Genomic DNA, 27,759 nt, shown 5'->3' with positions numbered 1-27,759 from the left:
TGATAGAATCCTGCATGCATCAAGACTCTCCTTGGAAAAAAGGTAGAGAAACTCCTCTCAAAGCAGCACTGCCCTCTCCATGGTCCCCAGTTTTGGGGAAGAACAGAGCCCAAACCTGCTGCTACTCTGCAGGGAAACCCTAATAGATTGCTGGTGGGAACAGCACTGAAATGGAAAATTCCTGCTGTTTTTTTAAGGTTATGTAGGGAAGGGATCTTCTCCTCTGTGATGCAAGGAACTGAATCCCATGAACTTTAATGGCTGTTACCTGTGGTGTGCCTCTTGTAAAATATTAACCCATCTATTTAACTTGACTAGCTACTGCCTCAAACCCTAAAAGATGAGCAGGGTCCAGCTCTGTCCTGTGGAGTGTGTCAGGCATTACCAATGGTCCCAGCCCATGGCCAGTCTCATGGGCTGGGGACAGAAGGGTCCCAGAGTCAACTTGTCTCTGGGTGTATCTGCCACTGGGTGATGTGTTAAAACAACTAATAAATACTGTAACGTGTGGATTGATTGATTTCTTTGATGCCTTTTTCATACCTGACCTTTGTACAGAACTGTGAGAGGAATGCTGCCTTCTCTATCTTGATAGTGTGTCTTCTTGAGGGTTAGCAACGTGTCCAGCAGGCTGCCCCTCTGTGCTTACCCCTTTTGCAGTCATCAGCTGGTCATGCTGCCTGAGCATCTTTGCTCACCACCAGGGAGCTAGAAGTGAGAGAGATGATAAAAAAATATCAGGCTGTTGTTTTACCATCTGAAATGAGCATGTCACTGTGCTTCATAAAGCCAAGATGTGCTTCAAAGCCTGAGTCCGAGAGCCTGAGCCTCTGGGTGGGTGTTGGCTCCTACCTGGTGAATGAGTTTGGCCTTTCAAGGCAGTGGACTGGAAAGTTACCACAGGCCAGTGGGCTGCACTTTCAATGCTGGGAGATGGCAACAGCCCTGTCCAGCCTTCCCTGACAAGGGCTCCTGCTCTGGACTTGGCAGCATTTTGGGTAGTGGTGTAACAGCACCTTCCCCAGCTGTGGAAAGGCAGGAGCAGTCAGCTGAAGGGTTGGGGAATAGGAATAAACTGGCTTCCACATTTAGGTCTCTTTAGAGAGGGGATGGTGAACATATGGGAGTAATGGGGTTGTCTCTCTCCTGCATAGTGCTGTTTGGGGCACTTTCTGTAACAGCTGTGGTCCTGGTGAAGCAGCTGCCAGCTCTCCTAAGTTCTACAGCTGCTGCAGGCATGCTCTCTCAGCTGTGTCCGGCATCTGTGCCAACACACACAATCACAGAATCATCAAGGTTGGAAGAGACCTTTAAGAACATCAAGTCCAACCATCCACCCAGCACTACCACTGTAACCCCTAAACCACATCACCCAGCACCAGATCCTGATGCCTCTTAGACACCTCTGGGGTGCTGACTCCACCACATTCCTGGGCAACCTATTCCAGTGCCTGACCACCTTAACAGTGAAAACAATTCTAATATCTAATCTGAGTCTCCCCTGTCTCAGCTCTAGGCCATTTCCTCTTGTCCTCTCTGTAGGCAGAGTAGAAGAAATCAGTCCCCACTTTGCTGTAACCTCCCTTCAGGCAGTTGTAGAGAGTGATGAGGTCCCCCTGGAGCCTCCTCTTCTTGAGACTAAACAAACCCAGCTGCCTCAGCCATTCGTCATAAGACAAGTTTTGCAGACCTTTCATGAGTTCTTTCTGGACATGCTCCAGCACCTCAGTGTCCTTTCTGAAGTGAGGGGGCCAGAATTGTAAGTAGTACTTGAGTTGTGGCCTCACCAGTGCCAAGTGTGGGGATATGTTCCCTTCCCTGGTCCTGTTGGCCACAGTATTCTTGTTACAGGCTAGGATGCCATTTGCCTTCTTGGCCACCTGGGTGAATTGCTGGTTCATATTTAGCCCAAGTCCTTTTCTTCTGAACAGCTTTCATGCCACTTCTCCCCAAGCCTCTAGCTGTCCCTGGAGTTGCTGCAAGACAAGTGCAGGACCCAGCACTTCATCTCCTGCAGTCCTTAGCCAATTGATTGAATCTATCCAGGTTCTCTGTAGAGCCTTTCTCCCTCTGAGGAGATAACACTCCCTGCCAGCTTAGTGTCATCTGCAAATTTACTGAGGATGTACTCAATCCCCATGTCCAGACCATCAATAAAGATGTTAGGAGTGGCCCCAAAGCAGAACCTCAGGAAACACCGCTAGCAATTGTCCACCACCTGGATTTATCTCCATTCACCACAATTCTCTGGGCCTGGCTAGAGAAAACATTGAAGAAATGGTGTGTTCACAGTTGCTCTTTTTCTACCTAAACTGCCTTATGTGGCACTTCAGAGGAGGAGGAATCATTGCTCAGGGGGAAGCCGTGTTCCCTGCTGAAGGCATCTTTGAGGACCCTTGCACAGCCAGAACAACTTGTCTTGGGGGCCGATGAAGGGGTGTGCGGGGAGAGCAGGATGCCGGGGAGCAGCCCTGCAGCTCTGGCACGGGCCGGGCAGAGGACGCGCTGCAGGCACGGGAGTAGACGGAGCTCCAGATTGCGAGAGCCTGTGAAACCGGGCTGGGGAGTGGGCGGGAGCGAGGGGGGCGGTTTTACCCCGGAGGCCGTATCGGTGTCACGGTGCTGGGGAGCTTTTCCCCGAGGCTCTCTGGGTGTCACGGTTGTGGGGAGGTTTCCCCGAGGCTCTCTGGGTGTCACGGCTGTGGGGAGGTTTCCCCGAGGCTCTCTGGGTGTCACGGCTGTGGGGAGGTTTCCCCGAGGCTCTCTGGGTGTCACGGCTGTGGGGAGGTTTCCCCGAGGCTCTCTGGGTGTCACGGCTGTGGGGAGGTTTCCCCGAGGCTCTCTGGGTGTCACGGCTGTGGGGAGGTTTCCCTCTGCGCCCCGAGGGCGGGAGCGCGGCACTCGCTGCAGCCCGCCGCTAGGCGGCGCCGCCGCCCGCGCTGAGGGCGCAGCCGGCCGGGTCGGGCCGGACCCGCACCGCGGCGGCCCCGGGTCGGAGCGGCGGCTGGGAGCGAGAGTAGAGCCGCCCCTCACGCCTGTGGACCTGTCTGAGCCCAGCTTTCACACGTACTGCAGCGGCCCGGAGGTGCGCGCCCAGGCCGCGCTTCGGGGCTCTATTGGCAGCACGCACCAAGCAAGGGGAGCGGGAACATCCTCGGCTGTGCGAGCGGGACACGAAGCGGGCCCGGTGCCGCGCTGCTTCTGGGCTGAGAGGAAGAACCGAGGGCAGCTGCTGGGGACACCCGGCGGCGGTGCGCTCTATGTGAGCCTTCAGACACAGCTGCGGGCGAGCGGGGAGCACAAGCCGTGCTGGTGGATGGGGGCTAAAGTCTGGCCTTGAATTAGAAAAGTGCAAGGAAGATAGTATTTACACAAACGGGATTTTTTCAGACCCTCTCGGTGTGGTGAACCTCACACAAAGCAATCCCAGAATTAGTCATTGTTATCTATGAGAATTCCCTTGGAATTCCCCCCTCTTCAAAATGGGGACTGGGGCCAAAAGCCAGGAACTGCTCACAGTTAAATCACCCCTTAAAAAAACATTTTTAAAAAACCTAAACAAAAAACCCCCAAACAAACAGAAAACCCCACCAAAAACCCACAAAAAAACCCCAAAACCCCACAAAAATAACCAACCAACCAACCAAACAAAACCCCCCAACAACAAAAAACCCACAAAACCAAACCAAAAAACCCCAAACAAACAAACCAAAACAAAACCCAAAAACTCAAACAAACAAACAAACAAACAACTGGATGAAATAATTTCAGTGTATATAAACAGTGGAGATGAACAGGAGCTATGTGGACACAAGATATGCTATGTTCTATCAAGAACAGAATCCGGTCAAAATAATTCAATTTTCCTGTCTGACAGGGTAAGGGCATGGTGACAGAGATCTTCGGCTGCCAGTCAAGTGGCTTTTAAGGAGGATCTATAAAGTATTTGGGTAGGTACAAAACCCACTGGATAATTATACCCAGAGAGTTATCCACAGTTTACTGTTGAGAAGGAAGGGGTCTGTTGAATGAAATTCAGGGACATCTGTTGTGGGTTTGGTTTTGCTCAGCACTTCCATTAATGATTTGGATGATGGAGGAGAATGTGCACTTGTTAAATATGCAGATTGGGAAGTATCCAACGACAAAGTTATTTGCCTAACAGGTCTCCAGAATAAGTGGGATCCTGCTAAAAATCACATGCTTGGGGTTGCAGTATCAACAAGATGCATCTGGGGAGGTACTGGGGGCTTGTGAGAGAGAAGTCCTGGCTAAGGGCTGTAGAATACCTGCTGTGCTTGAGCTGGACCCGAGAGCATGATGTCCGAGTCCTGGCCCGTGGGGAAGAAGCTGAATGTGAGAGGCTGAACTGGCTTAGCTGAACCAGGAAGGCAGGAGGTATTTGTCAGACAGGAGACACCTGCAGAGCGCTCTGCTGCCAGCCTGCTCCATTAGTTATTTGCTGTTGGCCACTTCTGTTTTCTGTAGATTTTAAGGTTTTCCCCATGGTTGTGTCAGTTGTTAGGGTACTATTGTATAAAGTGCTCTCAGCTCAGAGCTGATGTGTGGTTTGCCATCTGGTCTGGGTCCTACATGGTGCAATACCTCTGACTGCAGGAACAGCCCCCACCATCTTCTCCATACAGCATGGGAAGGAAAAACTTGAGTCAACTAGCCAGGCTGCAGAGCCACTGGCCACATGTACCAGTTATCTTGTGTGGGTACTGAGTCTGTCCTGCTCAGGAATCAGAGTGGTCCGGAGTAATGTTAATTTAAATGACTGTATGAAAAACCTCAGGCTGAAAAATCAGGACCTAAACTAGGTCTTGACTTTCCCCCACTGGCTCCCAGAGGAGACAATGAGAACCAAGTGCTGGAGCTGGCCTTCTGCTTGTCATAGTTGGACATATCTTTCATCCACTGAATCCTGAAACAGTCAGCAGCCAAGTCTTGTACTGTGTCCCCCAGCCAAAAATCATCTTCTCTGTGGGACAAGTAGAGGACCTCCACAAGCATCAGAGCAGCATAGAGAACCACCAAGCACAGGCTAGAGGTGCAGTGTGTGTGGAAAAGGAGAAGGGGAAAGACCAAGTGTGTAAAGAGATCAGCTCTTCATCAAGGCAATATGAGAGGATTGTGGCACCCCTGTCTTGGGTTACCAGGGAGAAAAGGTGGACTCTGCTATGAGTTGGACTCAGTGAAGGAGAGGATATTAGAGAGAAGTCCAGGCCCTTCTTTCTTCCCATAGATGGAAGAGTTGTGTTAGAGAAGGGAGTTAAGCACAGTAGCACCAAGATGAAGTGTGTATTTGGTGGAAAGGCTGCTGGGTGGCAGCTCCAGCACAGAATGGAGATTAACCACTAAATCTACTTCAACAGCACTTGTGCCCAGCAGCAAGGTAGGATCCAGGTTAAAATGAAACAAATGGTCTGGGATGTACCATGTTTATGTTTTACATGTTTACACTTGATCTTTGAACCCTTTCCACTGGTAGCTGTTTCAGTGCAGAATATTTTGGCTCCCAGATTTTGGATTAGCTCAGAGCAAGAATAATCTGTTACAGTGAGGATGAGCTGACACTTGTGACTGCTTTCAGCATCTGCTCACGAATACCTTCAGAAGCAACTGAACTGTGGAAGAGGCTTTGGCAAAAACTAAGCAGTTTATGTGCTTGGTTTGTGAGAGACCTCTTACTGTGTCCTAGTGAGGATCCATTCTTAGCAAAGAACTTGCTTTATCTCTGCATGTTGACAACATTGCAGAACATGGGTTATGTCAGATTTGCCTGTCCTGTTCTTCCTGGTAGGACAGTTTGTTGTGAAGATATTTTAGGACTGTTTTTTCTCTCTAAAGAGGAAAATAAAGTATTGGAGTTGTGTTTTCCCTTGGAGCTTGTGCTTGATGAAGGGAAAGGTGATTGCACTGGGTAGAGATGCCCTGCTCCCCTGCTGTATGTGGAGCTTCCTTGGGCCCTCAGAGGGATCTGCTGCCTCCCTCTGCATTGGCTGAAGCAGAAGCTTTTCCAGGTGCCTGTATAGCTTAAGAGGGCCACCTCTGTTTTACAGTTTTCCCAACAGAAGCTGAGCAGAGCAGATGCAGGTTGCTGCATCTGGCACCTGCCCTGAGGACCACTGTTCGGAGCCAGAGTGCCTGGGGGCATTCCCCTGCCCTGGGCTGTGGGAGCCCAAAGGCACTGGCTCCATCCAGCACAGTGGGGAAGCCTGAGCCAGAAGAGGCTCAGCCTTCCAGCTGCACTGGGTGCATGCAGACAGGGAACACGAAGGGGGCTTGTTTTCCTCTTCCTACTGTGTATGAGGGCTTTTGTTGTTCTGAGAAGCCAGGTGTTTGATATGTAAGTGAGGAACATGAAGTACTCTTCCAAACTTCAGCCTCTACTCCAGCTTGGACTGCCTCATGCTGGTGCTTGTAAGGATGCTCACCTTTACCTGGGCTGCTGGCACTTGATTTCAGAATCTTCAGATGCAGGTTTGTGCTTTCAATAACCACACAAGCAGAAGCTTAAAGGGTTTGTGCCAACTTTTATTATCTTTTTTGGAAATGGGATCTGGGGAAGGGAAGGAGATGTGCAAGGAGGAGCTGATTGTTGCAGATGGGAATGTTTGGGATGTATGCTGGCAGCAGTGTGTCTGACCAAGATGACTGAAGCAGTAAAGCATGACAGCCAGGACACTGCCTCACTGGATGTGCTTCCTTTGCAGGGATTTTGGTTTTAAGGTCTACTATGTAGGTTATTTCACATCCAAAACAAGAAGGCATATTTTAATGTTTCTATATGTATTTGTATATATACATAAGATAGATATATATATATACACACATATTTTATATTCTTACAACCCCCAGCTCCTGAAGGTTTCAAGTCTGAAGGGCCATGTGTATATATGCATTATAAAGAGATGATAATTGACTGAGACAAGGCTTCCTTACTGGCTGTATGATAAATAAATGGGCAAGATATCTTTCACTGAAATCTTGCACATGTGCAGAGAATATGGTTTAGCCAAGCACCAACTGGCAACCCCCCTCAAGCTGTCCTGTCTCTGGCTATTTCCTGCAGGGGTGGTGTGAAGCTGCCTGTGCTGTCCCAGGAATTTGGGGGGCTCACCCCTGTGGGGCTTGGAGGGGCAGATTGAAACATACTTGTTTGTGCTTCCCATGGGTCAGGCACCCTGCTTGTTGGGGCTCTATTTCCCCATGGGGCTTCCAGTAGACTCTTTTGGTTTATTTTACCATGGAGGAGAAGGTTTGGTGGGCAAGAAGGGAAGGGGTTTTGAAGGGGAAAGACAGTCAAAATTCACCATACAATAGACAAATCTTCATAAAGGTTCGTCTGCCTGCTCATTCTTTTCTCTCTTTCTCTCCCTGTCTCCCTCTTATGCTGTTATGTTCACTCATTCTCTGCAGGACGTACGCTGTTGTAGGGCTAAAGGTCTCCTTTTGTCAGGCTAAGGTCAAGTCCCTGGTTGGCAGAGGGCAGCCCTTCATACAGGCCTGTCCACGGCGTACTGGCAAGGGCTCAGGTTGGAAGCTGCTGTCTGCACCGCTGGGTAGGTGAAGTTGGCGTGCTGCTTGGCCTTCAGCCGCAGGCTGGCCAGGCTGGAGTTGCACGTGTCCCTGTACATGTAGGGGCTGGCTGTTGAGGCGTAAGGACAGGCACTGGATGAGACAGCAGAGTTGAGGCTCGGGCTGTTCAGATTATTGATGTTTCCCAGGTTGTTGAGGCTTGGGGCCGGTACTCCGGTCACAGCAGTAGGGACCATGGATGAAGGCATGGTCATTGAGGTGATGGAACTGGGTGGGGAGAACATGGGCTGGGAGGAGAGGGGACTGACATTCATGGAGTTGAAGAATGGAAAGCTCTTGGCTGAGAGTGGACTGCTGGCAAGCCCCTTGGTGGCCCAGTTGTTGTAGGAATAGCTGGAATACATGTCATCATAAGGCTGCATCAGTCCATTGAACTGGGCTCCGAAGCTGTTCTTGCACAGTTCGGCCTGTTGGTTCCTCTCTCGTTTCCTCCACTTAGCTCTGCGGTTTTTGAACCAGACCTGCAAGAGAGAGAGAGGGAGGGCATGGGAATTGCTCTGGCTGACCTTGAAAGGGGCCTTGCTCTGGTTTCTTTGCCAAGCAAGACAAGAGCTTGAAGGGCTGGCAATGCTCCCAAGGAGATGAGAGGCTGAGCATCAGGAAAGAGCTGCAGCAAGATATCTGGGCTTCAGAGTCATCTCCCAGCAGAAATCACCAGGAGGTCCTCAGTCAACCAACAGAAACCTAAACCACTGCCATTTCACAACACACAGAATAACCTACCTCACTCAACAAACAGATGCCCTTTCTACAGAAAAAAGAGAGGAAAATACTTGCTGTATTTCCAAGAGACCACATCCAGGAGGAGGGATTGGGGTTGTGTGACTTGGGAGCAAAGTATCTGGGGGATGTGTCTTGAAAACTGCTGAACAAAGGAAATAACTTCTCTTCTTTTGACTTTACCTCAGGACTGGCCTAGAGTGGGGTGTTATAGGTCTGTCTTCTAAGAGGAAAATCTGTTAGTGTTAGAGGGGTTCAAACAGTATAACTTCTAGAGCATGGAAGCTGCTGGAAGGCTATTCATGATGCTGCTAACTCATATTTCTAGTAGCAGAGAGAAGCTCTCACTCCAGCTGGAGCCCTGCCACACCATGCCTGTGACTGCACATTGGTTTGGGAACCCAAAAATGTGCCCTCCAGCAAGAGTAAGGCTGGGGACTGATGGTACTGCAAGACAAGGAAAGGTTCTGCTGGGTCGAGGTAGCCAGCAGGCAGGGCTCTGCGGGGAAGAGCCTGGGCTTTGAATCTACCTGTATAATTGCAAGGCGGCTCTGGATGGGGAAGCCACCACCAGCAGGGGGTATGTGTGTGGCAGGACGTGTCAAATCTCAAGGGCAGACCCTAGTGAGGTGTTTCCAAGACAGGGACATTTTCTGGTGCTCCTAATTCCTTCCTTGGTTTGGGGACAGCTTGGTCATGTATCACAGCAGGCTTCTTCCACACAAGCTCAGACCCAGGAAGGTGGAAGGGCTGCAGTCCTACCCGGACTCGTGCCTCTGTCAGGTTGGTCCAGACTGCAATCTCCTCCCTGGTGCTCATGTCTGGATAACGGTTTCTCTGGAAAGTGGCTTCCAGCTCTTGGAGCTGCTGGCTGGTGAAGTGTGTCCTCTGCCTCCGCTGCTTCTTTTTGAGTGAGCCGTCTTCAGGGTTGGAGTCATCTGTCTGGTTTTGCTGGGACTTCTCAGTGTCTGCGTGAGAAACAGAAAGATGGGAGAGATCCTCTGAGTTAACTTTGAGGGCTTGGTTGCACTTGGGGAGCCTATCCTTGGGGCAACCAGTGCACGCTCAGTGAGGAACCCTTCCACTGCAGCCACCAGGAGTGGTCCCATCTCCCTCCCTTGTCCTTGCAAGCAGGCATCCACCCAGCACCAAAACCAGTGCCCCCTCCATGCAGCACAGCTTGCCTTTGTTTAACTGCCATAACAGATATTAGCTTCCAATGACTGGATTTAGATTTTCCAAACTTCCAGTATTTCGGTTTCATTTACAGTTCACATGGGAGACAGTGGCAGAACTTATCCAGATCAGAAGGTTCTTAACCAACTTAAAACTCTCTGCCTAAGGTGTCCTTTAGAAAAACTGAATAGAAAATTGACATTTAGGACACAGCAAAAGATCCAGTCTTGTCTCTGTGGACAAGGAATGAGAAAAGGCAAATTGCAAATTGATGGCAAGCTAGGGTTCTCCAATTAATCAAACCCGAGGAGCACAAATTTTCATTCACCTTCTTGCTCCTTTACATTCTTACTTAGCTGCCTATGTTTTGATTTTTAAAAAACAGGGAAAGGCTTCTCTTAGACCTTACCATGGAGCACTCCAGCATCTCCCCGTCTTTCTGCCCCTGCCATCCTCCTGATCCACGGATCCCTCTCCTAGAGGCAGTGTCTTTCATTTCACTGTCCATTAAAGTCTCAAAACTCTCCAGTGTTCATACTGATATCTCACTGAAATCACAGCTCAGCCTCCTTCTGGGCATCAAGTCCATGTCTGCTTGCTGAGCTTTTGGCTGCTGTGGGTGGAGGTGGGCAGCCAGCTGCTTCCCTGTGCCACAGCCCTTTCTGGGGGCTGTGCAAATACAAGCAGGCAAAATGCAAATAGGGGCAGAATGCAAATACAAATATCTCCCATTTAACTGTCCTCTATAGAGTGCCTAACTGCTCAAATTTGGCACTTTCTTTTATGCTGGAAGAAAGCTATAGCTTGTGGAAGATGCTCCTGTCTCAGGAACCTGGTGCCACTACCCTCTTCCTATAACAGCCTGTTAATTCAGAAATATTTTCCTTCTGTTCCTGGAAAACTCTCGTACTTGCCTTTCTTCAAGGGGAGCAATGCTGGAGTTGCAGAGAGCATTTGCAGGAGAGGCGCTTGCTCTCCAGGGAGGAAACCCTGCGTGTGGTCAGTGGCTTGCTCCCCACCATCCGCCTCTGCTTCTATAGCACGTCTGATGCTATCCATCAGCAGGAGTGTGAATGCAAGGACAGTGAGATGGCCATTGCTTACAGCAGCAGGTTATAAGTTGGTTCTTCTGAGCAGGAAGGTGCTATGTCCTGTTCTTAGCATCAGGACCAGTTTGTGTTTCCATCCAGGGCGTACTTGTACAAGAACTTTCCCAGCACACTCTTGAAACAAAGACATAGGAATTGAAAAGTGGAATGAAAGAGCTTGGTTGTGGTCTTGTGGTACTCTTCTCATTTTCATGAGCATCTTTGGTTTGGATCCCATATTCAGCAGAACTCTTGGAAGCATGCTCTTAATGTGGATTTTTATAGTGGTTCTTGACAATCAGATTAATCTGATTTCTCTAGCTCAGTGCTCTAAACCAGTATTGGATGCAGGAGATTCCTGCACTATTCATCTCCAAAAGAGATTGAACAGGGAGTGATGCCACCCATCTGAGCTAGTTATTGGGAATGCTCAATACAGATGAACAGGCAACATTTGGTTTGTTTGTTCATCTGCTGAGCCTGGGTTAATTAGGAGCCTGATGCGTACAGGGGATGTGCTCTCACCAAAGTCCCTGACAAATATTCATTTCCGAAGGGGTTGCTGTGAAGTAGGAGGCTATGCCCTTATTGAGAATTCCTGCCCAGGACTGCCCTTCTTCACTCAGGAAGAAACTATACCAAGAGGGAAAGAAAATGGAATGAAGGTACCACTAGTTTATGGGCTATATCTGGGTGAAAGAGATCACAGTGTATCTTGTTTGGTATTTATCTTCTCAACACCCTCTGGTATAGCTACCTTCCATAAATCTTAAGTCTAAGGAGAAGTAGGAATCCCAACTTCGAGCCTTGAAAAGTCTCTGCAGTTCATCTTGGTGTTCTCTTTGTTTCCATACCTGCTAGCTGTGTTTCTTTCTGTGTGTCAGTCATCTCTTTCCTGCTTCTTCTATAAGCAGGGAATAAGTGTCCTCTGTAAAAGGTGCAGAGTTTTGACTGATTGCAGTGGGGACCCAAACTGTGGCGATACAGGGAAAGAAAGGAGCCTACAGAAAGGATGTGGGTGCCTTGAATCCATGCTTGAGGAGCACAATATGGGGAGATGTGGGGCAGTTCTTTACCTCCCTCATTCCTTATCCTTGCTCTCCCCTGACCTGTGCTGGCTGATGAAACCTAACAGAAGGGGGTGTCACTAACCATGCCATACAACTGGAGGACACGTGAGATCCCTGAGTGCTGAGCCTAGACAAGCAAGGCTTGTGTTCACTTCCTCTGGATCTCTTACTTGTGTGGATGAATGACGCAGGGCCAAGGAGAAGTAGGGAGGCTGCTCTCTTGAGGGGAGTCAAGAAATGCCAGAAGTGCAGCCATGCCCCTATTCCAGGCAGCCCTTGGTAGTCAGCCCTATTCTGCCTGACCCTGCTGATGTATGGCTGCCATCAGCTTCTGCTGCAAAGGCACAAGCTGTCAGCATCTGCACACAGGTAATGTTGACAAGTCACCTCCCAGAACCATTTTATTTCTAGACTGCTTAAGAGAGTGGGGAGTGATGTAGCCAGGCATCCAATGCTTATTGTCACCCCAAAATAGATTGTGGAATAGATCTTGTACACATTCGCCCACTCAGTGAAACGACTGTGGCCATAGCTGGAATTAGCTGCTCATGCCTAATGGAAAGAAAAGTCAGTGCCTAAATTGGCACTTCTACAGCATGCCAGGGTGGGTTCAATAGGGAAGGCCACTTGAATGGAGACACTGCCATGCATCCAAAGCAGCTGACGAGGAGCCACTGAGCTTGGGGATGTGCCCAACTAAGGTACGTGTGCAGTGGGGAATTTGTTGGGTGGATTCTGTGACTCTAGTTATCCCAGCATAACTCCCTTCATGATACTTTCTCTGGGGAATTTTAATCTGCATCATTATCCTTATTAGCTTTTGCATGCGGGTGAGCCTGGAGGCTTTACACGGAGAGCAGCGGGCTGTCCCCGGCCCTCACTCCCTCATGCTGGCACTGGCAGAAGCAGCTTTGCATCGTGGCACATCCAGAATAACAAGGGATGGAGTGGTAACCGGACAGATGTAAAATCCAGAGGAAACCATAGCATTTGATAGCTGATTTCTGAACAGGTGTGAATGGTGATGTTCCTTATTCAGAGCCTGATAAAGAATTAAGCAGGCTTGGGGTTTGTTCAGCCTTTGGGAATGGTCAGAGGCACAAGTGACGAGAATTTTTCAATTAAAGCAGGAGCAAGACAGTGCTTCCCTTCATCTTAATGCCTGCACCTGGAAAGTTCAGCCTAAGGTTTACCTTTACCATGGAAAGTTTAAACCCAAACAATTTAAACAGAGGTTAAAAAATTTAAAAAAAAAAAAAAAAAATTAAAAAAAAAAAAAAAAAAGAGCAGTTTAAAATTAGATGTAGCCTTCTGTGCCTTGGATACTTCCTGTGTTGGAAGGAAGTAATCTTGATTGGTCTGTGACCTGACTTGCCTGGCTCTGACCTGCCATGGGCTGTACCCTTGTGAACAGTGGCTTCCTGCAGCCAGGGCCAGATGACCCTGCCACTGGGATGATGTTCTCATCCTCCCAATAGCTGTCATTGCAATATGGACCCTTATGCCTTTCCCCTTCCTGTTGGCACAGCCGTGCTGCTATGGCATTTTTCTGGCTCCCAGTACAATGGGAAACTGTCCCTCTGGGAGCACTACAAGCCACTGGCCACCCAGAGCCAAGGACAAGGATGGGTCAGGGTTTTTCTTGTATCTTGAGCCTTGCACTCACCACTGTGGTCCTGTCCTTTGCAGCTGTGCTCATGTTGAGGAGTTCCAGAGTCTGAGAGAGACAAGGCTGGGCTGCGAGCCTCCGCGTCTGCCAGCAGGTTGAAATCCATGGGGCAGGGATGGGTGGTGGAGAAGGAGGAATCTGAAAAACAGTAGTCACAGGGTGATCAGAGAGATCAATGTGTGTGTGACCTCTCCTCACCACCTCCAGCAAGGACTTGCCTTGAGGAAAGGTCTAGGAAAAGGAAAGGATCCCTATGTGATCCTTGGACACCTCTGAGTTTCTTGGCTGGAAAATGGACATACTGGGCTTTCAGCTGAGTTTCCCTATTAATCAAAGATCATCTAGTGACACTTCTATTTGCAGCCTTCAGAGAAAGAGCCTCCAATTTATAGGTGACATTCAGACTGAAATAGCAACGCCGGGAGCATGCTGTGTAATGGAGATCTGAGGAAGTGGTTCTGGGCGAGCCAAGGGCTGTTAGCACCTTCCCCAGTCATCCTACCTCTCCCATCCTCCCTGCCCAGCTTCCCTCCTCTTTCTCCCTTGTTTCTCCACAAGCTGGCCAAGCCTAAGCAAAGCTATTCAGAGAGCACTACATGCACACATCCCAAAAGAAAAGCATTCCTGTGCCTGGCACTGATAGGAAAGCACATCTGCCTGCACAGCCACTGCTACAAGCAGAGACCCAGACAGTGCAAGTGGACTCCTTTGGGGTACACAAGGACCTCTGGAACCTGAATTAACATGGGAATCACATTTCACACGCCTGGGTGCCTGGGAATGAGTGGTCCTGACTGTAGCAGGAGCTTGCTTCCAGGCCGAGATCATCCTGACTGGAGGCTCCCCCTGTCCCCTCAAGAGACTGGCCTGTGCTGGTGAGCCATCTTCCCTGGCTGAAAGCATCCCAACTGGGAAGCTGTCAGTGCTGCTCCCCACGACTGCAGGAACCACTGTGACTCTTCTGCCATCTCTTTCCACACCTCTCTGTCCCAATTCTTTTCATCATTCACTTCCTTATGGACCCTGCACCCTCCACCTGTATATCCTAAAGGAGCTCAGCTGAGACCACTTTGTTCTGGACAACATTGGATGCTCATGAAGAGGCAGGCACAAGGCAGTAAGTGTTCCAAGCCTGGCTACATCCCCTTGGAAAGGTGAGCTGGCCATGTGTTAGCCCCTAATCTGAATGTTGGATCATAACCCAGCAAAATGCAGGATGTTTCACTGCCACCGGTGCACAGTTTATGAAGGCTGGATCAATCTGAGGGGACCCCAGCAGCTTCTGAAACTTTGGCCACTCCCAGCTGATACCTCACCTTCCTAGCCAGGGATCTTTTTCCTCTAAGACACAACAGCTGATACATTGTGCCAGGATGTGGGACCCCTGGGTTTAGGGAAGTTTGGACCAGGGGTTTGGAACTTTCAAGCTTTAGGTGGAGATCAGTTGTGAAGGCTGGATCCTGGGTGGTGAAGGATTGCCCAGCCCCTCAAATCCATGCGTATCAGGGAGGGAATGTGCTGAAGACAGTCTGGACTGTGTTAGTTTTTAGACATGTAAACAAGAGATTAATCACATAGCTGTTGCACCTCATTTGGACGTGGATGACAGTGACTAAGAATGTATTTTCAGAGCTGTCTAAAGCCTCCTTTAGTCCATTTGCACAAGGCTGCTGCCAGGGCCCAGGGCTGATCCCCATACCTGCAGTGTGCTTTCCAGGCTGTGATGAGAGAGAAAGGCGCCATTTCTAATGGTTATTTGGCTGGCTTGTGCAGCAGATTTTGCTCACAAACCCCCTGCAGTTTCCCTTGCTCTTCACTTGGCTTGACCTCCATTCATTGCCTGAGAGGTTCAACGCCTCTCCCAGGTACTGGCGGGACAGTCTCAACACTGACCTCAGTCAGTGCTCTCTGGAAGTAGCACATAACAAACCAGGACCTGGTTCTGGTTTCCCAGACCTTTGCCTTGCTCTAGGCTTCTCCTCTTCTGTGGGAGAGAAGTGTCAGGACTCCGGCTTTGCCATGAGGCTGGTTTCCATTTCCACTTTGTGGCAAGCCTGACCTTTGATGTCTGCTGGCTGTGTTAAGCTCCTGCCAGCAACCAGGCACAGCCCTGTTGCATTCTGCAGTGTGTACATACATGAAGTGATGTGACAGGGGCTGTGTTTTCTTTAATACCTTTGCATGGAGTAGGGGAGTCCATCTGCTGCTGATATTGCCATGGCTTTTAGCATTACTCTCAGAATTATGCAGAAACGCGCAGTGAATTAATTCCACGGATTAAGTCTTGATTAAGATGTGTGTCACTTTGCTGTCTCAGAATTTATTAAGAGCCCTTCTTGAGTCTGCAGCAGATGGAATTTCTGCCCAATGTTTGTAGATGATAATTTCCCCTCTTCTACAGCCATTTGCATATGATTGCATCTGTCAAGCACAATTTCCTCTCTTCTAGAGCTTGACACTGTACTGGACAATTTAAGGAGGAATTCAGATCCTTGCCTTGCTGTAACTCAAGGACAGTGTCCTCCTGTGTAGGGGCCTGTTTGCTCTTTTTTCGACATCTTGTATTGCTTTCATCTGTACAGACTAGAGTGAAGACAGGAAAACCGGGGGGGAGTATCTTACATAGGCAAGGTTCCATAGGCTTAAATGACAACAGAAGGTACGAGGCTCAGGAGAACCTAGTCCTGGCCCATCCTGGGCTGCACCAATGCAGTGGTTGCAAAGTTCATCCAATCTGCTGGACACAACATAGCATGCTTAGCCTGCCTCAGAGATACAGTAGGCACTTAGATTAAAACTGGTTATGAAGGGTGGCCAGTATTCAAGTTTAAACTGGGACTTGTGGCTGAGCACAAGTTTGCTTTGCGAACTGAATTTAAAAGCAGGAGGATTTCAGAGAGAATATGATGTATGTATATATGTAATTGCATAACTTACTGCATGTGCTGTATGTGGAGGCATTAAGGAATGCCTTCTCAGTTTGCTCTGAGCATGTCACGGAGAAGCAAAAGCAAGGAGAGAGAGGGATCTACTCAGCATGATTATAAAAGCAGGAAAAGTCTGCAATTGTGACAGCACGTGAGCTCTGTACCAATGTATTTACTCAAAGGCAACCCCATGCTACTGACACAAAAGGCTGTAAGGTATTCTTCTAGATTATACAGCCCTTTTGGATTTTAAAAAAGGTGCTTTCATCCACATTGGCTAGATCTTGCTGTAGGCAGAGACATTAAAAAAGTCAATGCTAAACCTTCATGGCATTTCTACTAAGTTGTTTGCCCACTGATTCTCAAGGAATCAGTGAAATTGGCAACTCAAAAGTTTTTTTAGATAAAATCAAATTTACCGTCTTCATCTGACTCTTCATCTCACTTTCTTTTAACACAAAAGAACAGTTTCTTTAGGGACAGCTCCTGTACTAGCAACATGCAGCCAGGCTCCTCAGAGGCTTCAGTTTTGTAAAACTAGCCATGGCTCCCAGTCTGCTCCAGCACCCGTAACTCCTTCCACTGATGTGTTACTGCCCCTGAGATAAAGGTTCCTAAACCTGTAACAAACACATCTCTTCTTCCAGTCACTGCCCATGTGTGTGCTCTCCTTGGTGCCCATGTGAACATGCTGTGGCCACCCGTACAAGACCCTCCAGCCAGACAGGGAATTGCTGGCCCTCCTCCATGGGCATGGTGGAGGGCAGGGGAAGAACAATCCTGGCTCTAGGCCTTTTCTCTTTTCAAATGTACCCCCTTTCTATTTCTGTGTCAGCTCCTGACTGCTCAAGCTGGGGACATTTAGGCAGTAGAAGGAGGACACTCCTTCGTGAGGAGGGCAACCTTGCTTACCTGAAAACAGAAACAAGGGTCCCTGTGACCCATCTCCTGGTTCTCAGTAACACACTGCTCCATCATCTCGGAGTAAAGAGGATTTTACTTGGGTGTTTTTTTCTTTGAAGGGGTGGGAAGGAAACATAGAGGCTGACTTCAAGCCAAGTAAGGATAATTAGAGAGGTGGCTTTTGTGATGCGGATCTTGCCCATTGAGAGCTGCCTAGAAACTGACTAGTGTGTGCTGCTCAACTCTCTGCACTGCCATTGGGGAGCAGGCTTCCTGCTGGACCTGCTTTTTGCAGGTTGATCTGGAAGTGAAAAGCTGTCTCTTGCATTGTTTTGATGTTATTTGACTTCACATGGGCATGCAGGGGTGCTTCAGCAAGGACCTGATGCTTCAGGTTCCAAGATACCAGCACAATGACCACTGATGACACAAGGATAGCAGGTAAGCACTAAACTGGCCTCTCTCAAGCAGATCAGCACAACCCTGTGGATCTGTGAGTTTCCTGCCTCCAGACAGGGCCAGAGTAGCTGAATCTTCTGCTTGGAATTGCTGATCTCCACAAAGAGTTCAGGGTTACCCCTCAGGCTGAACGGTGCTCTGCAATCATTTGGGGGGAAGTGTCCTTTCATTCTTGCATCCCCTGAGGTGAAGATATGATGTTACACTAGATTCTTAGGGTCAAAGCTGTCTCTTCCTGCTCCATCAATCGCAGAAGTCAGACTACTGCTGATTGCTTCACTCCTCCCATGCTCGTGTTCCCTGTGTGCTGGCTTAGTTTTAGTAGAGACAAACATTTGGGCTTCTATTTAAATGTACATTTTCAGGAAGATAATCTGCCTCTGTACTTTGGTCCCCGTGAGGGGCTGAGGCAAGGTAGAACAGGCCCTGCCTCTCCCTCTGCTCCTTGTCAAAGAGGAAGTGATTGAGAGTGTGCCTGTTCTCTTGAGGAAGAGCATTTTGTTCTCTGGATACCTGTGTTTGTTCAGGCAATGGTGCCATCAGAGTGCTTGTGAGCTGGAATTACAAGTGCCACATGAGCACAGCACACGAATCATGCAGCAACCAAGAGTCAGATTCTCTTTGCTGGCCAACACAAGTGCTGCCTGTGAGGGGCTCTTTCCCCACTGCTAGAAAACAAGAAAGATGGGGTGCAAAATGAGTTAATATTTCTGTCCTTGAGACTATAGAAATATTACTATGGGGAGACCAAGGTCACCCACTGCTAAACATCTCCGTGTAGCTTTAAATCTCTAATCTTAATGGAATTGCAGCAGGAACCAAGAGCAACCATTAATCACTGGAAGATAAACAGCAGCGGCCAACTGGTAACCCGGAGCGCAGGGCCATTATGGGACAGGAGAACAAGCTGCCTGCCTCCAAAAACATCAGGCTGTGCACAGCCCCAGGCTGCCTGAGTAGTGGTTTCGGGTGCACACTCAGAAGTGGATCATTGACCTCCAGCAAGGGCTGAGTCACAGGTTATAATAAACTTTATTTCTCGATTTAGTCCCTACAGCTGGGCACTAACCCCTGAGCTCCTGAGTGTGGCTTCGTAGTGGTGTGTGCTGCTTTGAAGAACATGGTTTAGGGGTTTTATTCCTCTCATCAGTAGGAATTGCCAAAGCTCCCTGAGGCACTTAGTGGCTTTGTTGTCAGAGCAAGTTGTCTGGCACTGCCCCACAAATGGACTGGGCCACAGAGCAGTGAGAGCTGTGCATGGTGCCATGGAATTGCAGTAGCCCAGGCTCTTGCTGCCAGGCTTCCTGACCACAGCTGGCAGCAAGGACCTGAGAGCTGGCAGCTCTCTGACAAGGGGGTCCAGGTTATTTCTCTTTTTGTGCATGGCTCTAAAGAGAAGTTCCCACTTGCTTCCCTCACATTGACATGAACTTCCAGCTGCAGAGGAGGATGATGGCTGAAACCTCTGCTCTGGGTGGCAGAGGGTTAATAAACCGCCTGTATTCCGGAGGATTATCACAATGGAAATGTCCCAAGGATTGACAGCTCCATACCCATGTCCACAGCAAAAAAAGCCCACAATGGAATGTGTCCTGTTCGCTGATTTGATGGGCTGCGCTGTGTCCCTGTGCTGTGGAAGCGCCCTGATGTCACCATGCCCCACACACAGTGCATCGTTCCCCACAACAGGTGTGTCTGCAATACCCTGGGCTGGTGCAGACCCTGCCAAGCTGAAGCATTGGCTTCTGCAGAGACAGGGTAATGTGCTTGGGCTTGGCTTAAAGCAAGTTCTTTACAATAGTATCTTTGGAACCTCAGTGCCACCCTTAGCATACCTGGCTAGTTTCTGAAATGGCACACAAAATTTGGAAACAAATTGCTAATCTTAGCACAAAAGAAAAGCCCTGCCAGACTTTCTGCAAAGTTGGCTTTTTTTTCTCTAAACTAAACATTCATAGTTTTGCATTCTTGTAAGCATTGTGCTTCAGGTCTCACTGTGTCTGGCTGTGTTTCCAGTGTCCCTTGGACACTATGCCTCAGTGGGCTGTTTGGTACCTTGAATCTATCAACCAGGACTAGGATTTTCATTCTGACAGACTGTGCAGTTATATTAATAAGGCCAGGCTTTGTTATGGCTTACTTTGTTTGTTAGGCATCTGGAACAAAATAAATCAGCAAAAACTCAGTTTTGCCCAAACAACTTTCAGTTGCAAAAAGTTGCTGGCATGGTGTGGATTCACCATGCAGGAGTGCTAGGAGTGGCAGCACAGTCTGCAGTTACAGGAAAAGAGAAGTCCTTTAGGGAAATTAATCCCTTTGTTTTGGGGAAGGGAGAAAAAAGGCTGATTTTAGTAAGAAATTCTGTCTGGGAAAATCTTGCAACTGAAATAAAGGATCTGCTAAAGTGGAGTGCCAGCACTGGCCTGGCTGGAACATACTGACTTTGTTCATCTCCACCTGCCCTTACCCACTCCTGCAGCCCCATCAAGCTGGCTGCAAAGCAACTCATGCCACGACTGAGGAATCTGCCTGCATCTGCATGAGAGAAATAGCTGCACAGCCATAGTGTGCAAGGGATAGGGATCTGGTCTTGTGGAGCCAGGAGCAAGATGAGACAATTGCAAGCCAGAATCCCGGGCAGGAACGAGAGGTGCAGGCAGCCTGTCTGCAGCTCAGCTGAACACGCGCTGCTCATGCAGCAGCGAAGGCCCCCAGGGCCTGGCATCAGCAAATCGGTATGTGTTGCTGTATTTAGTTGGGTGATTGTATAAATTTGACTAATTATTCTGGCAGTCAAAGGAAACTGGCCTGATTCCTATGGGGGCAGTGCTTGCAGAAGCGGGGCTGGGTCATTTCGGTATCTCTGTGGTTGTAAAGTTGGCTCATTTTAGGGAGGCCCAGATAGCTCTGTGGCTCCAGCTGCTGTTAGAAGATTTGTATGCAGATGAAGGGCAGTGGATAAATCAGATGTTATCGAAGATGTAAATGATTCTCACAATTAGTAAACACGCTCAAGAAAGTTCATCATCAAGTGGGTAAATACAGGAGGTTGAAGGTTGGGACGGATGCCCTGCCACCAACATGTCACACCACTATGGCTGTCTGACCTCTGGGTACTGGGCTGCCAGTGTCTGCCATCCAGCACCACTTCTGGAAATCCTTTCTGGAGAACTTCAACTTGATCATAAACATTTGTTCTAAGACAGAACTCAGCAAAACCAGCAGCTAGAAAGAAGTTTTTTTGGGGGAGAGATGGTACTAGATCGTTGTTTTAAAAAACCTGTCAGAGCTCAGCGGTTTGCAGAGCTGCAAAGGGAAAAGGGGTAACTGCCAGGAGTTTTGTGATGGCCCCACCAACCACCATGGCCAACGAGCAGCTCTGTTGGTTAAGGAAACAAGAGCCCAGAAACTGCTGGCTTGCTCCGAGGGATGTGTTGTCTCAGTACAAACCGGCAGTGCTGGAGGGAGCCGATGTCTGCTGTGCTTGGCTGTAAAGTTTCCTGATGATTTTTGGTTTGTTTTTTTTTTTTTTTTACCCCCAAGTAATTTGTATTTAAATTTTGTTTAAAGCTCTCTGGCAAGAAGATCCTTGCAGAATGAAGACTGCTGTGAATAAAACAAGTGGATGATCTCAGCTTACAGTATGCCTCCCCTCTTCCTTGCGATACTGCAGCTGGTAGGGCTGGGACAGGAGGAGGGTGGCTCCGGGAGGGATGCTGGAGCTTGCTCCCTCCCCACACTCCATCTTTATGGACCTTGCAACATGCCCTGAAGGTCAGCCTGTTTACCCAGACACTGTTTGAAGGGGCCGAGGAAGGCAATTAGCAAACACTACCGGGGCCGATCCCGCAGTGCTTCGCACGAGGCCTGTGCCGGCAGGATCGGGCCCGCGGATCGCCCGCTTTTCCTGTCGTACACCGGCCGCGAACGTTCTGCGAGTCGGGGCGAGGAGGAAGAAGGGCGGGTGGGGAAGCAGAGAGGGCTAGCAGCCCTTCTCCCGGAGCCTCTCGCCCAGAGGCCCCACTCGAGGCCGTGGCAACATGTCTCGCTAAATCCAGGGCACAACAGTCGCTGCAAAAGCAAAACCAAGAGGTTTCACTTTGGGAATCCTGAAATGTGGGAGTGTGCTGCCTAAGGACTGTATACAAAGTCTGCTTCTTTTTTTTTTTTTCCCTCCACCCCCACCCCCACCCCCCCACCTTTCCCCCGCCAAATCCTCAGTTTTTCCATCTGCTCGAGGCCGCATCCCATGCGGAGGAGCCCTGGGAGGTAAGCAGTTTGGGTGGGTAGGAGAGGAAGCTGCAGAGCCCTAATTACTCAGCTAGTCTGGCCCTCGGGCGATCCCATCAAAGCGGCTCGGAGAGAAAAGGGATGGGGCAGAAGGATGTGAGCCATCTCACAACACTGCTGCCTGGCTCACACCACGTCTCGTCCACGGGCGAGCCTGCTCCGGGGACGGGGCCGTACAGCCGAAAACGCCGCTGCCCGCGCAGACCCTGGCACCCTGCGAGCAGCCTCTGCTGCAGCTCCAGGGCCAGGGAACGGCTTGCAGCTCCCACCCTGGTCTGCATTCGGGTATATCTGAGCGCAGGCACTGGGGCACTGGTATTAAAACCCACCCAACACGAAGTAAGCTGTAAAACCTTTTTAAAAGAAGGGACACGAAAGTCCATGTTCATCGCTTTGGTATTTCTCTCTGCTTAGGTATGGATTCATACAGTGGCTGACCTTTATAACTCGATTAATTTACCTTAACAATCAATTTTTTTTTAAATTATCCTAATACATTCAGTCCTCTAAAAACTTTTTTTTTTTTTTTTGGAAGAAAACCTCCATGCATTTACTTTAAAAAAAAACCCCAGCTTTAAAATAAATGAAAAAAAAAAAAAACAAAAAAAACCAAAAAACAAACCCAAACCCAACTCACAGAACTGGAAGTTGGGATATTGTGGCACCAAAAATAAAACTGATGGAACAAACAGGGAATTTCATGTGGTTTTCATTGTCAAGTCTAAGCTCAGAAACAAACAGGAAATAAAAATGGCTAAAACAAAAAAGATTTCTTTTAAACTCTGTTCAAATCTAAGTGGGGAGCTGCTTTATGTGGGAGGGATTCTATGTTTATTTGCTTTTCAAAAAAAGGAGTAAATAAAAATGTCCACACGCAGACAGGTCAATTTGATTTACCATTAAATCCTCATGTTTCACAATGGTCATTTATAATCAGCTTTTTTAAAAGAAAATTAGACTCATAGAAATGGCAGCATTGCAAAGGAGAGAAAAGGCAATGGGTGGTGGGAAGGCTGCTTCTGTTTTAAATAAGGTTGAGGGGAAGAAGGAATGGAAAGAGAGAGAGGTGGAAGTAACTGCAAACCTCTAGTCATTTGTTTCATTCCATCTTTGTTTTTTTTCAGTTTTTGCAGAGAGCTCGGCAGGTGCTGAGCATTCCAGCCTGTGCCACACCACTGAAGCTCCCCAAGTAGCAATTTAGTGTATGTTTTTGAAAAAAATAGCCTATAGGATCAGTGCTATGAGATTTAGAGTGGCATATGTGCTATATTCTCCCAACAGAAGTATTTCTTAGGCTCTCAGATTTGGGATTGTGAACTTGTTTGATAGGGGTTTACAAACAGGTGTCTCAATCACAGCAGCCCTTATGGTGATTTTTAGGGGTTAATTTAGTGCACACAGGACCCAGGTTCCCCAAGCTGGGGATCTGCTAAGATCCCCAGTAACTGCAGTCCCATTAATGCATCTCAGAACATTTTGAATAGTTGAAAAATCAGAGGGACAAAATGAATGTCACTTGCTGCAAATCCAGCTCTGGTTTCCCTCCTCTTTTGTACTATTCAAAGGGGTGTAAATGTTTATTTTCTGGTGGAGCTGTGGTTTAGGAGATAGCAAAGAGCATCAGATTGATGGTCAAGGGACAGAGGCTGTATTTCTGACTCAGATCAGGAAATTCTGCCAGAGCTCAGTTTCTCCTCTGCTCAACAGGGATATTTCCCTTCGTGCTAAAGCATCCATAGATCTACGTATAGAAAAGCTAGGAGGCTCCTGAGGAGAGAGATCATAATGTTCAGCTCTTCATAAATGAGTGTTCCAAAGATGAACCTACACCCTGCAAATCAGTGGGAAATTTCCTGTTTAGGGGTAGAGGATTGGCTCTCTTCCTGAATCTGCTTGGTAATACTCTGACACTGATGGGAAGGGAAGAGAGGGACCTCTCTTGCTCACTCCCCACCTCTTTTTAAAGTCTAATAACAGAAATGTTCCTTAGCATCTGCTCTGCTAGATCTCCTAGGTCTTTCCTGAAAAAAACTTCTAATATTTTTTTTTTTTTTTTTTTTGCTGAAACCCAACAGATCTATTGCTAACCATCCCACAGGAACTGCTCTGGCTAGGCTGCCGTACCTGTCCTCCTCTGGGGTCAGAGGGAGATGAGGATTCAAGCAAATCCTTTCCCACAGAGGTGACCCCCCTCTTTACTGAGTCTGGCCCGGGTCCCTTGTGCTGCCAAGCTTCCAGGATCAGCCTGTGGACTCCCTTAAATGCCCCAAGGAAGCCCAGAGCTAATAACCAGCTTCATTCAATTCCCAGTCACATTATTATCCAATCTGCCAGAGGCATTAATATTCAGAGGTGAGGCGGGAGGAGGGCAGGGGTGCTGGTGAGGGGGAGCAGCACACAAAGAAGAGGAAGGGAAGTGTGGCGGACTGGCCTCAGAAATATTCCTTCTCCAGCCGTCCGAAACCCCAGCCTATTTCGGCCGGGTTTTGACAATAGAAGGTTTTTCCAACAGCCTCAGCACGAACTTTAATACCAGCTGGTAGAGACTGTTCCCCAGCCAACAGCAAATGCCCAGCCTTGGCACAGCCTAATACCCACCAGCTCCAGAGGCCCACAGCAAGAGGGGGAGCTTTGCCCCCTCTGCTATCAGGCCCTAAGTAAATAGCAATCTCCCATTTTTAAACAGCCAGATAAATAGCTGAGCCTGCTCAGAGACGCCACAGACTCCTGTTTCTGACCCTCCTCCCTCCATGGCACCACAATCTCATCCCATTGCCTTCCTGATGCAGAGCGCACAGCTTGAAACCAGCAATTCTCCCCATCTGGGACTTTGTTCCCAGACCCAGGTACCTCCCCTGTCCCCAAGGCCAGGGCACATGTGCCAGGTCACGAGACAGACCTCATGTCCCCTGCTCATCTCATCTTCCTTTTGGAGCGGTCTCCTAGATCAGGTTTCTGGCTTTTTCTTTTTGGCAGTCTCCAAAGTCAGCCTCACCTCTCAATCTCAAGGTTTTGGGTAGCATCTGACAGAGAGAAGATACAAGGGGTTTTTTGCCAGCTCTCCACAGGGAATATTAACCAATACTTTTGCAATTCAGTCACAATTTGCCGATCTAATAATTGCCTGAATTAAGCCCTTATAGAAATGTAATAGATATTAATTGAGGCTTGCAACAGTTTCTCTGACAAAGATTAATATTGGTTTTTAAACCAGTGCCTTGGACAGGAATATAGGTGGGCTTACATGGCAGAATCTGGGCTGCAGCTCAGGCAAATCCAAGAACTACAATAACAGCAGAAAAACCACCACCCCTGCCCAGACCCCTCTCCAGGCTGGCACAGAAAGACATCTCTCTGTGAAGTTCCTTATGAGGAGTACTGGGCATGGTGTGACAATTTGCTATTGAAAAATAATTTTTAAAAAATTAAAATCAAACTCTGCTCTTCTTCAGCAGACATTTATGAAAACTGAAAACTGGACATTCCCTCCAGAGCCAGCAGGCAGCCTATTGTCCCTCACAGCGAGGCACCATCAAAGCCTGCACAAACACCTATCCACTTCAGCTCACCGGCAGGCTGAGGGGCTTGGACGTGGTGCCGGGAGCCAGGGAGACACTGATCCCATCACTGAAAAGGTGGTCCTGTCCCTGTCTTTGGAAGATGGGACAGGAACAGAGGTGAGACTCTGAAAGACACCTTCCTGAGCAGTTGCTTCTAGTATCTCCCGAAATTGCAGATGGGAGAGAGCCATTTCATCCCTAGCATCCTGTCTTCCAGGCCAAGGGCCATGTGTGGAAGACCCACAAGTTTGTCTGGGGGATGCCAAATTCCTCTCTTTGCTTTCAGCACTGGACTCCACTTAGATAGTGGACGGGTCGTGCACCCGTCAGTCGGAAGTCTGCTTCCCTCCCAGGTGGAATAACGGGGAGGAGATGAGGGATAAGTTTTGATTTCTGCACTGCCAGCTCGAAGCATCAGATGGGTGCGGCAGCCGGGGGCTCACCTCCAGGCTATGCGGGGCACCGGCGTCCTGAAGCAGCGTGTTCCTCTGCGGCTCCCTTGAGGAGCCGAGCTCTGCACCTGGTAACCCGGCGGCCCGGGCGGGGAAGGGCTAGCGGAGCCCCGGGAGCTCCGGCTAAGGGACTGCTGCCCCGAGCTGCCTAACCCCAGCGGAGCGGGGGGGAGGGAGGGGTGCTGCGGCAACCCCCGTCAGCGCCTCTGCAGGGCCCTGGCTCGGCCGGGAGGTGGAATCCAGTCCCCTCCCCGCTCGTCCCCTCAGCTGTCCAGCCGCGGGGGCGCCGGGTGAACGGCCGACAGGTGTGCCCTGCTCGGCGGCACCGGGCCCGCCGCCCCCCTCCCTGAGCCCGCTCCAGCAGCTGCGGCGAAGCGCCGGCATCGGCCTCCGCCTCGGTCGCCCTCCCTCGCCGGAGCTGCGGCCAGCCGGGACGCACCCGTTCCTTAGTCCCGCTCCGAGGAGGAGGTCGGGGGAAAGGACAAGGGGATGCCGCACTGGCGGGCTGGCTCTTCCCCCGGAGCGGCACTCGTTGAGCAAGAAATAGACGGGGCAGCGGACAGTACCGGGCTCCGCCGGGAGCCCGCTACAGTTGGCCGGCCTTCCCGGGCACTCAACAGGACGGAGGGACGCCGCTCTGCGCCGTGCCCCCGGCGCCGGGGAGGCGGGAGAGCCCGTGCAAGGGCCCGGAGGCCCGACAGCCGGTTCTGCCCGCAGTAACCCAGCAGCCGCGCTCCTGCAAGGAAGCTCGATGCTCCCGGCAGAGTTGACGCGGGATCAGCGCTCCCTCCCCGCAGCCCGACCAGGTCTATTATTCCCGGTCGGGTCCCTGGAACCCCATCCGCCGGCGCGCTGCAGCCAGCGGTGTCCCGGGGCAGATTCGCTCCGTCCGCCGGGGCCGGCTCGTTTCTCCCCGGCGCTACAGGGAGGTCGGCTCTGCTGTAAACAGGAGCCAGCCCTTACATAAATATCATTTATCCAACTGTCCAAAAGCCGTCGGGCTGCCTTCCTTTTCCCCGGCGACATCTCCCCGCCTCTGCTCCCTGCGCCTCTCTGCCCCGGACCCTGCAGACAGCTGAGTCGCAGCCCGCAACGGCGTTATTTACAGCGAATCCCGGCTAATTTAAACAGTCCCCTGCCCCACTCGCTCGAGTGGAAAATGACTAAGTTTAGCAACGGCGAGAGACTACAGCAGCGCTGGACGGGAAGGGGCCCGCGTCGACCCCGAGGGGGCGGTCGGGGCTGTGGCACCCCGACGGCGGCGAGTAGGGGGTCGCCGGGCCCTACAAGGGCAGAGCAGTGGAAGCGCCGCGCCCCGCTGCCAGGCGGGCAGCGCTCCCGGCAGCGATAGGGGACAGTTCGGCCGCGCACAGCCCCGGGACCCCTTCTGGATGGCAAGGCAGGGCTCTATCCGCCCGCTCTCACCTGGTTGCCGCCCCTAGACACGCGGGAGGCGACGGAAAGCCGACCTCGCGCTGGACTGGGGCTGACCCCGTGCTGTCGAGCAGAGCACACCTAGCCACCCCACCGGGGATGCTCTTACCCTGTGCCAGCATCGAAACGGTTACCGCCGGCCGGGCTAGTATGAAGGGGCTCAGAGTGAAAGGAGGGGAGAAGGCCGGGGACGGAAAGGCACTTACAGTGGCTCCAGATGCGGGTTCGGCTGAGCGGACTTAATCCTGCGAGAGGAGCGAAGCTGACCGCCGCCCCACGCCCCGAGCTGCTCTGCCGCTATCAGAAAGTAAATTCCCCCGGCTCCCCAGCCACTCTGCGAGTCGCTGCCGGCCCGCGGCTCACGGGGAGGGCGGAGGCGGAGGGCGCCGGCCGACTGCCTCCCATT

At 50.1% G+C, this 27,759-nt stretch overlaps 1 protein-coding gene and 1 long non-coding RNA gene across 5 annotated transcripts; one reads left to right on the top strand and one right to left on the bottom strand.

Annotated features, from left to right (window-relative positions):
• Positions 1–2,951: 2,951 nt before the first annotated feature.
• Positions 2,952–25,918, top strand: LOC128810500 (uncharacterized). 2 transcript variants are annotated; one of them, XR_008438051.1, is made up of 7 exons: positions 2,952–3,085; positions 3,878–3,950; positions 21,188–21,258; positions 21,839–21,886; positions 23,032–23,109; positions 25,360–25,584; positions 25,754–25,918. It is a non-coding gene; the product is annotated as an uncharacterized LOC128810500 (long non-coding RNA). The 2 variants fall into 2 exon arrangements; XR_008438050.1 differs by having other exon boundaries at positions 25,360–25,918.
• Positions 6,520–27,631, bottom strand: PITX3 (paired like homeodomain 3). 3 transcript variants are annotated; one of them, XM_053983380.1, is made up of 5 exons: positions 25,911–25,979; positions 24,807–24,930; positions 13,326–13,466; positions 9,088–9,293; positions 6,520–8,066 (listed from the first exon to the last, which is right to left on the bottom strand). In XM_053983380.1, the coding sequence occupies exons 3-5, from the start codon at positions 13,432–13,434 to the stop codon at positions 7,503–7,505; spliced, it is 879 nt and encodes a 292-aa protein (XP_053839355.1). In that variant the 5' UTR covers positions 13,435–13,466; positions 24,807–24,930; positions 25,911–25,979; the 3' UTR covers positions 6,520–7,502. The 3 variants fall into 3 exon arrangements, with proteins under 3 accessions (XP_053839355.1, XP_053839356.1, XP_053839357.1); XM_053983381.1 differs by lacking the exons at positions 24,807–24,930; positions 25,911–25,979 and adding an exon at positions 27,560–27,631; XM_053983382.1 differs by lacking the exons at positions 24,807–24,930; positions 25,911–25,979 and adding an exon at positions 17,168–17,254.
• Between the last annotated feature and the right edge of the window lie 128 nt (positions 27,632–27,759).

This window comes from Vidua macroura, chromosome 8 (assembly GCF_024509145.1).
Source record: "Vidua macroura isolate BioBank_ID:100142 chromosome 8, ASM2450914v1, whole genome shotgun sequence".
Classification (NCBI taxonomy): domain Eukaryota; kingdom Metazoa; phylum Chordata; class Aves; order Passeriformes; family Viduidae; genus Vidua; species Vidua macroura.
Note: the sequence above shows the minus strand (reverse complement) of the source record. Positions and strands in the feature narration are given on the sequence as shown.

Bases quoted from the DNA above. Each gene is read 5' to 3' on its own strand.
- PITX3 (XM_053983381.1), bottom strand. From the start codon at position 13,434: ATGGATTTCAACCTGCTGGCAGACGCGGAGGCTCGCAGCCCAGCCTTG. The intron at 9,294-13,325 runs GTGAGTGCAAGG...TTTCTCACGCAG, and splicing joins CAAAGGACAGGACCACAGTG to ACACTGAGAAGTCCCAGCAA. The intron at 8,067-9,087 runs GTAGGACTGCAG...TCTCTCTTGCAG, and splicing joins TGACAGAGGCACGAGTCCGG to GTCTGGTTCAAAAACCGCAG.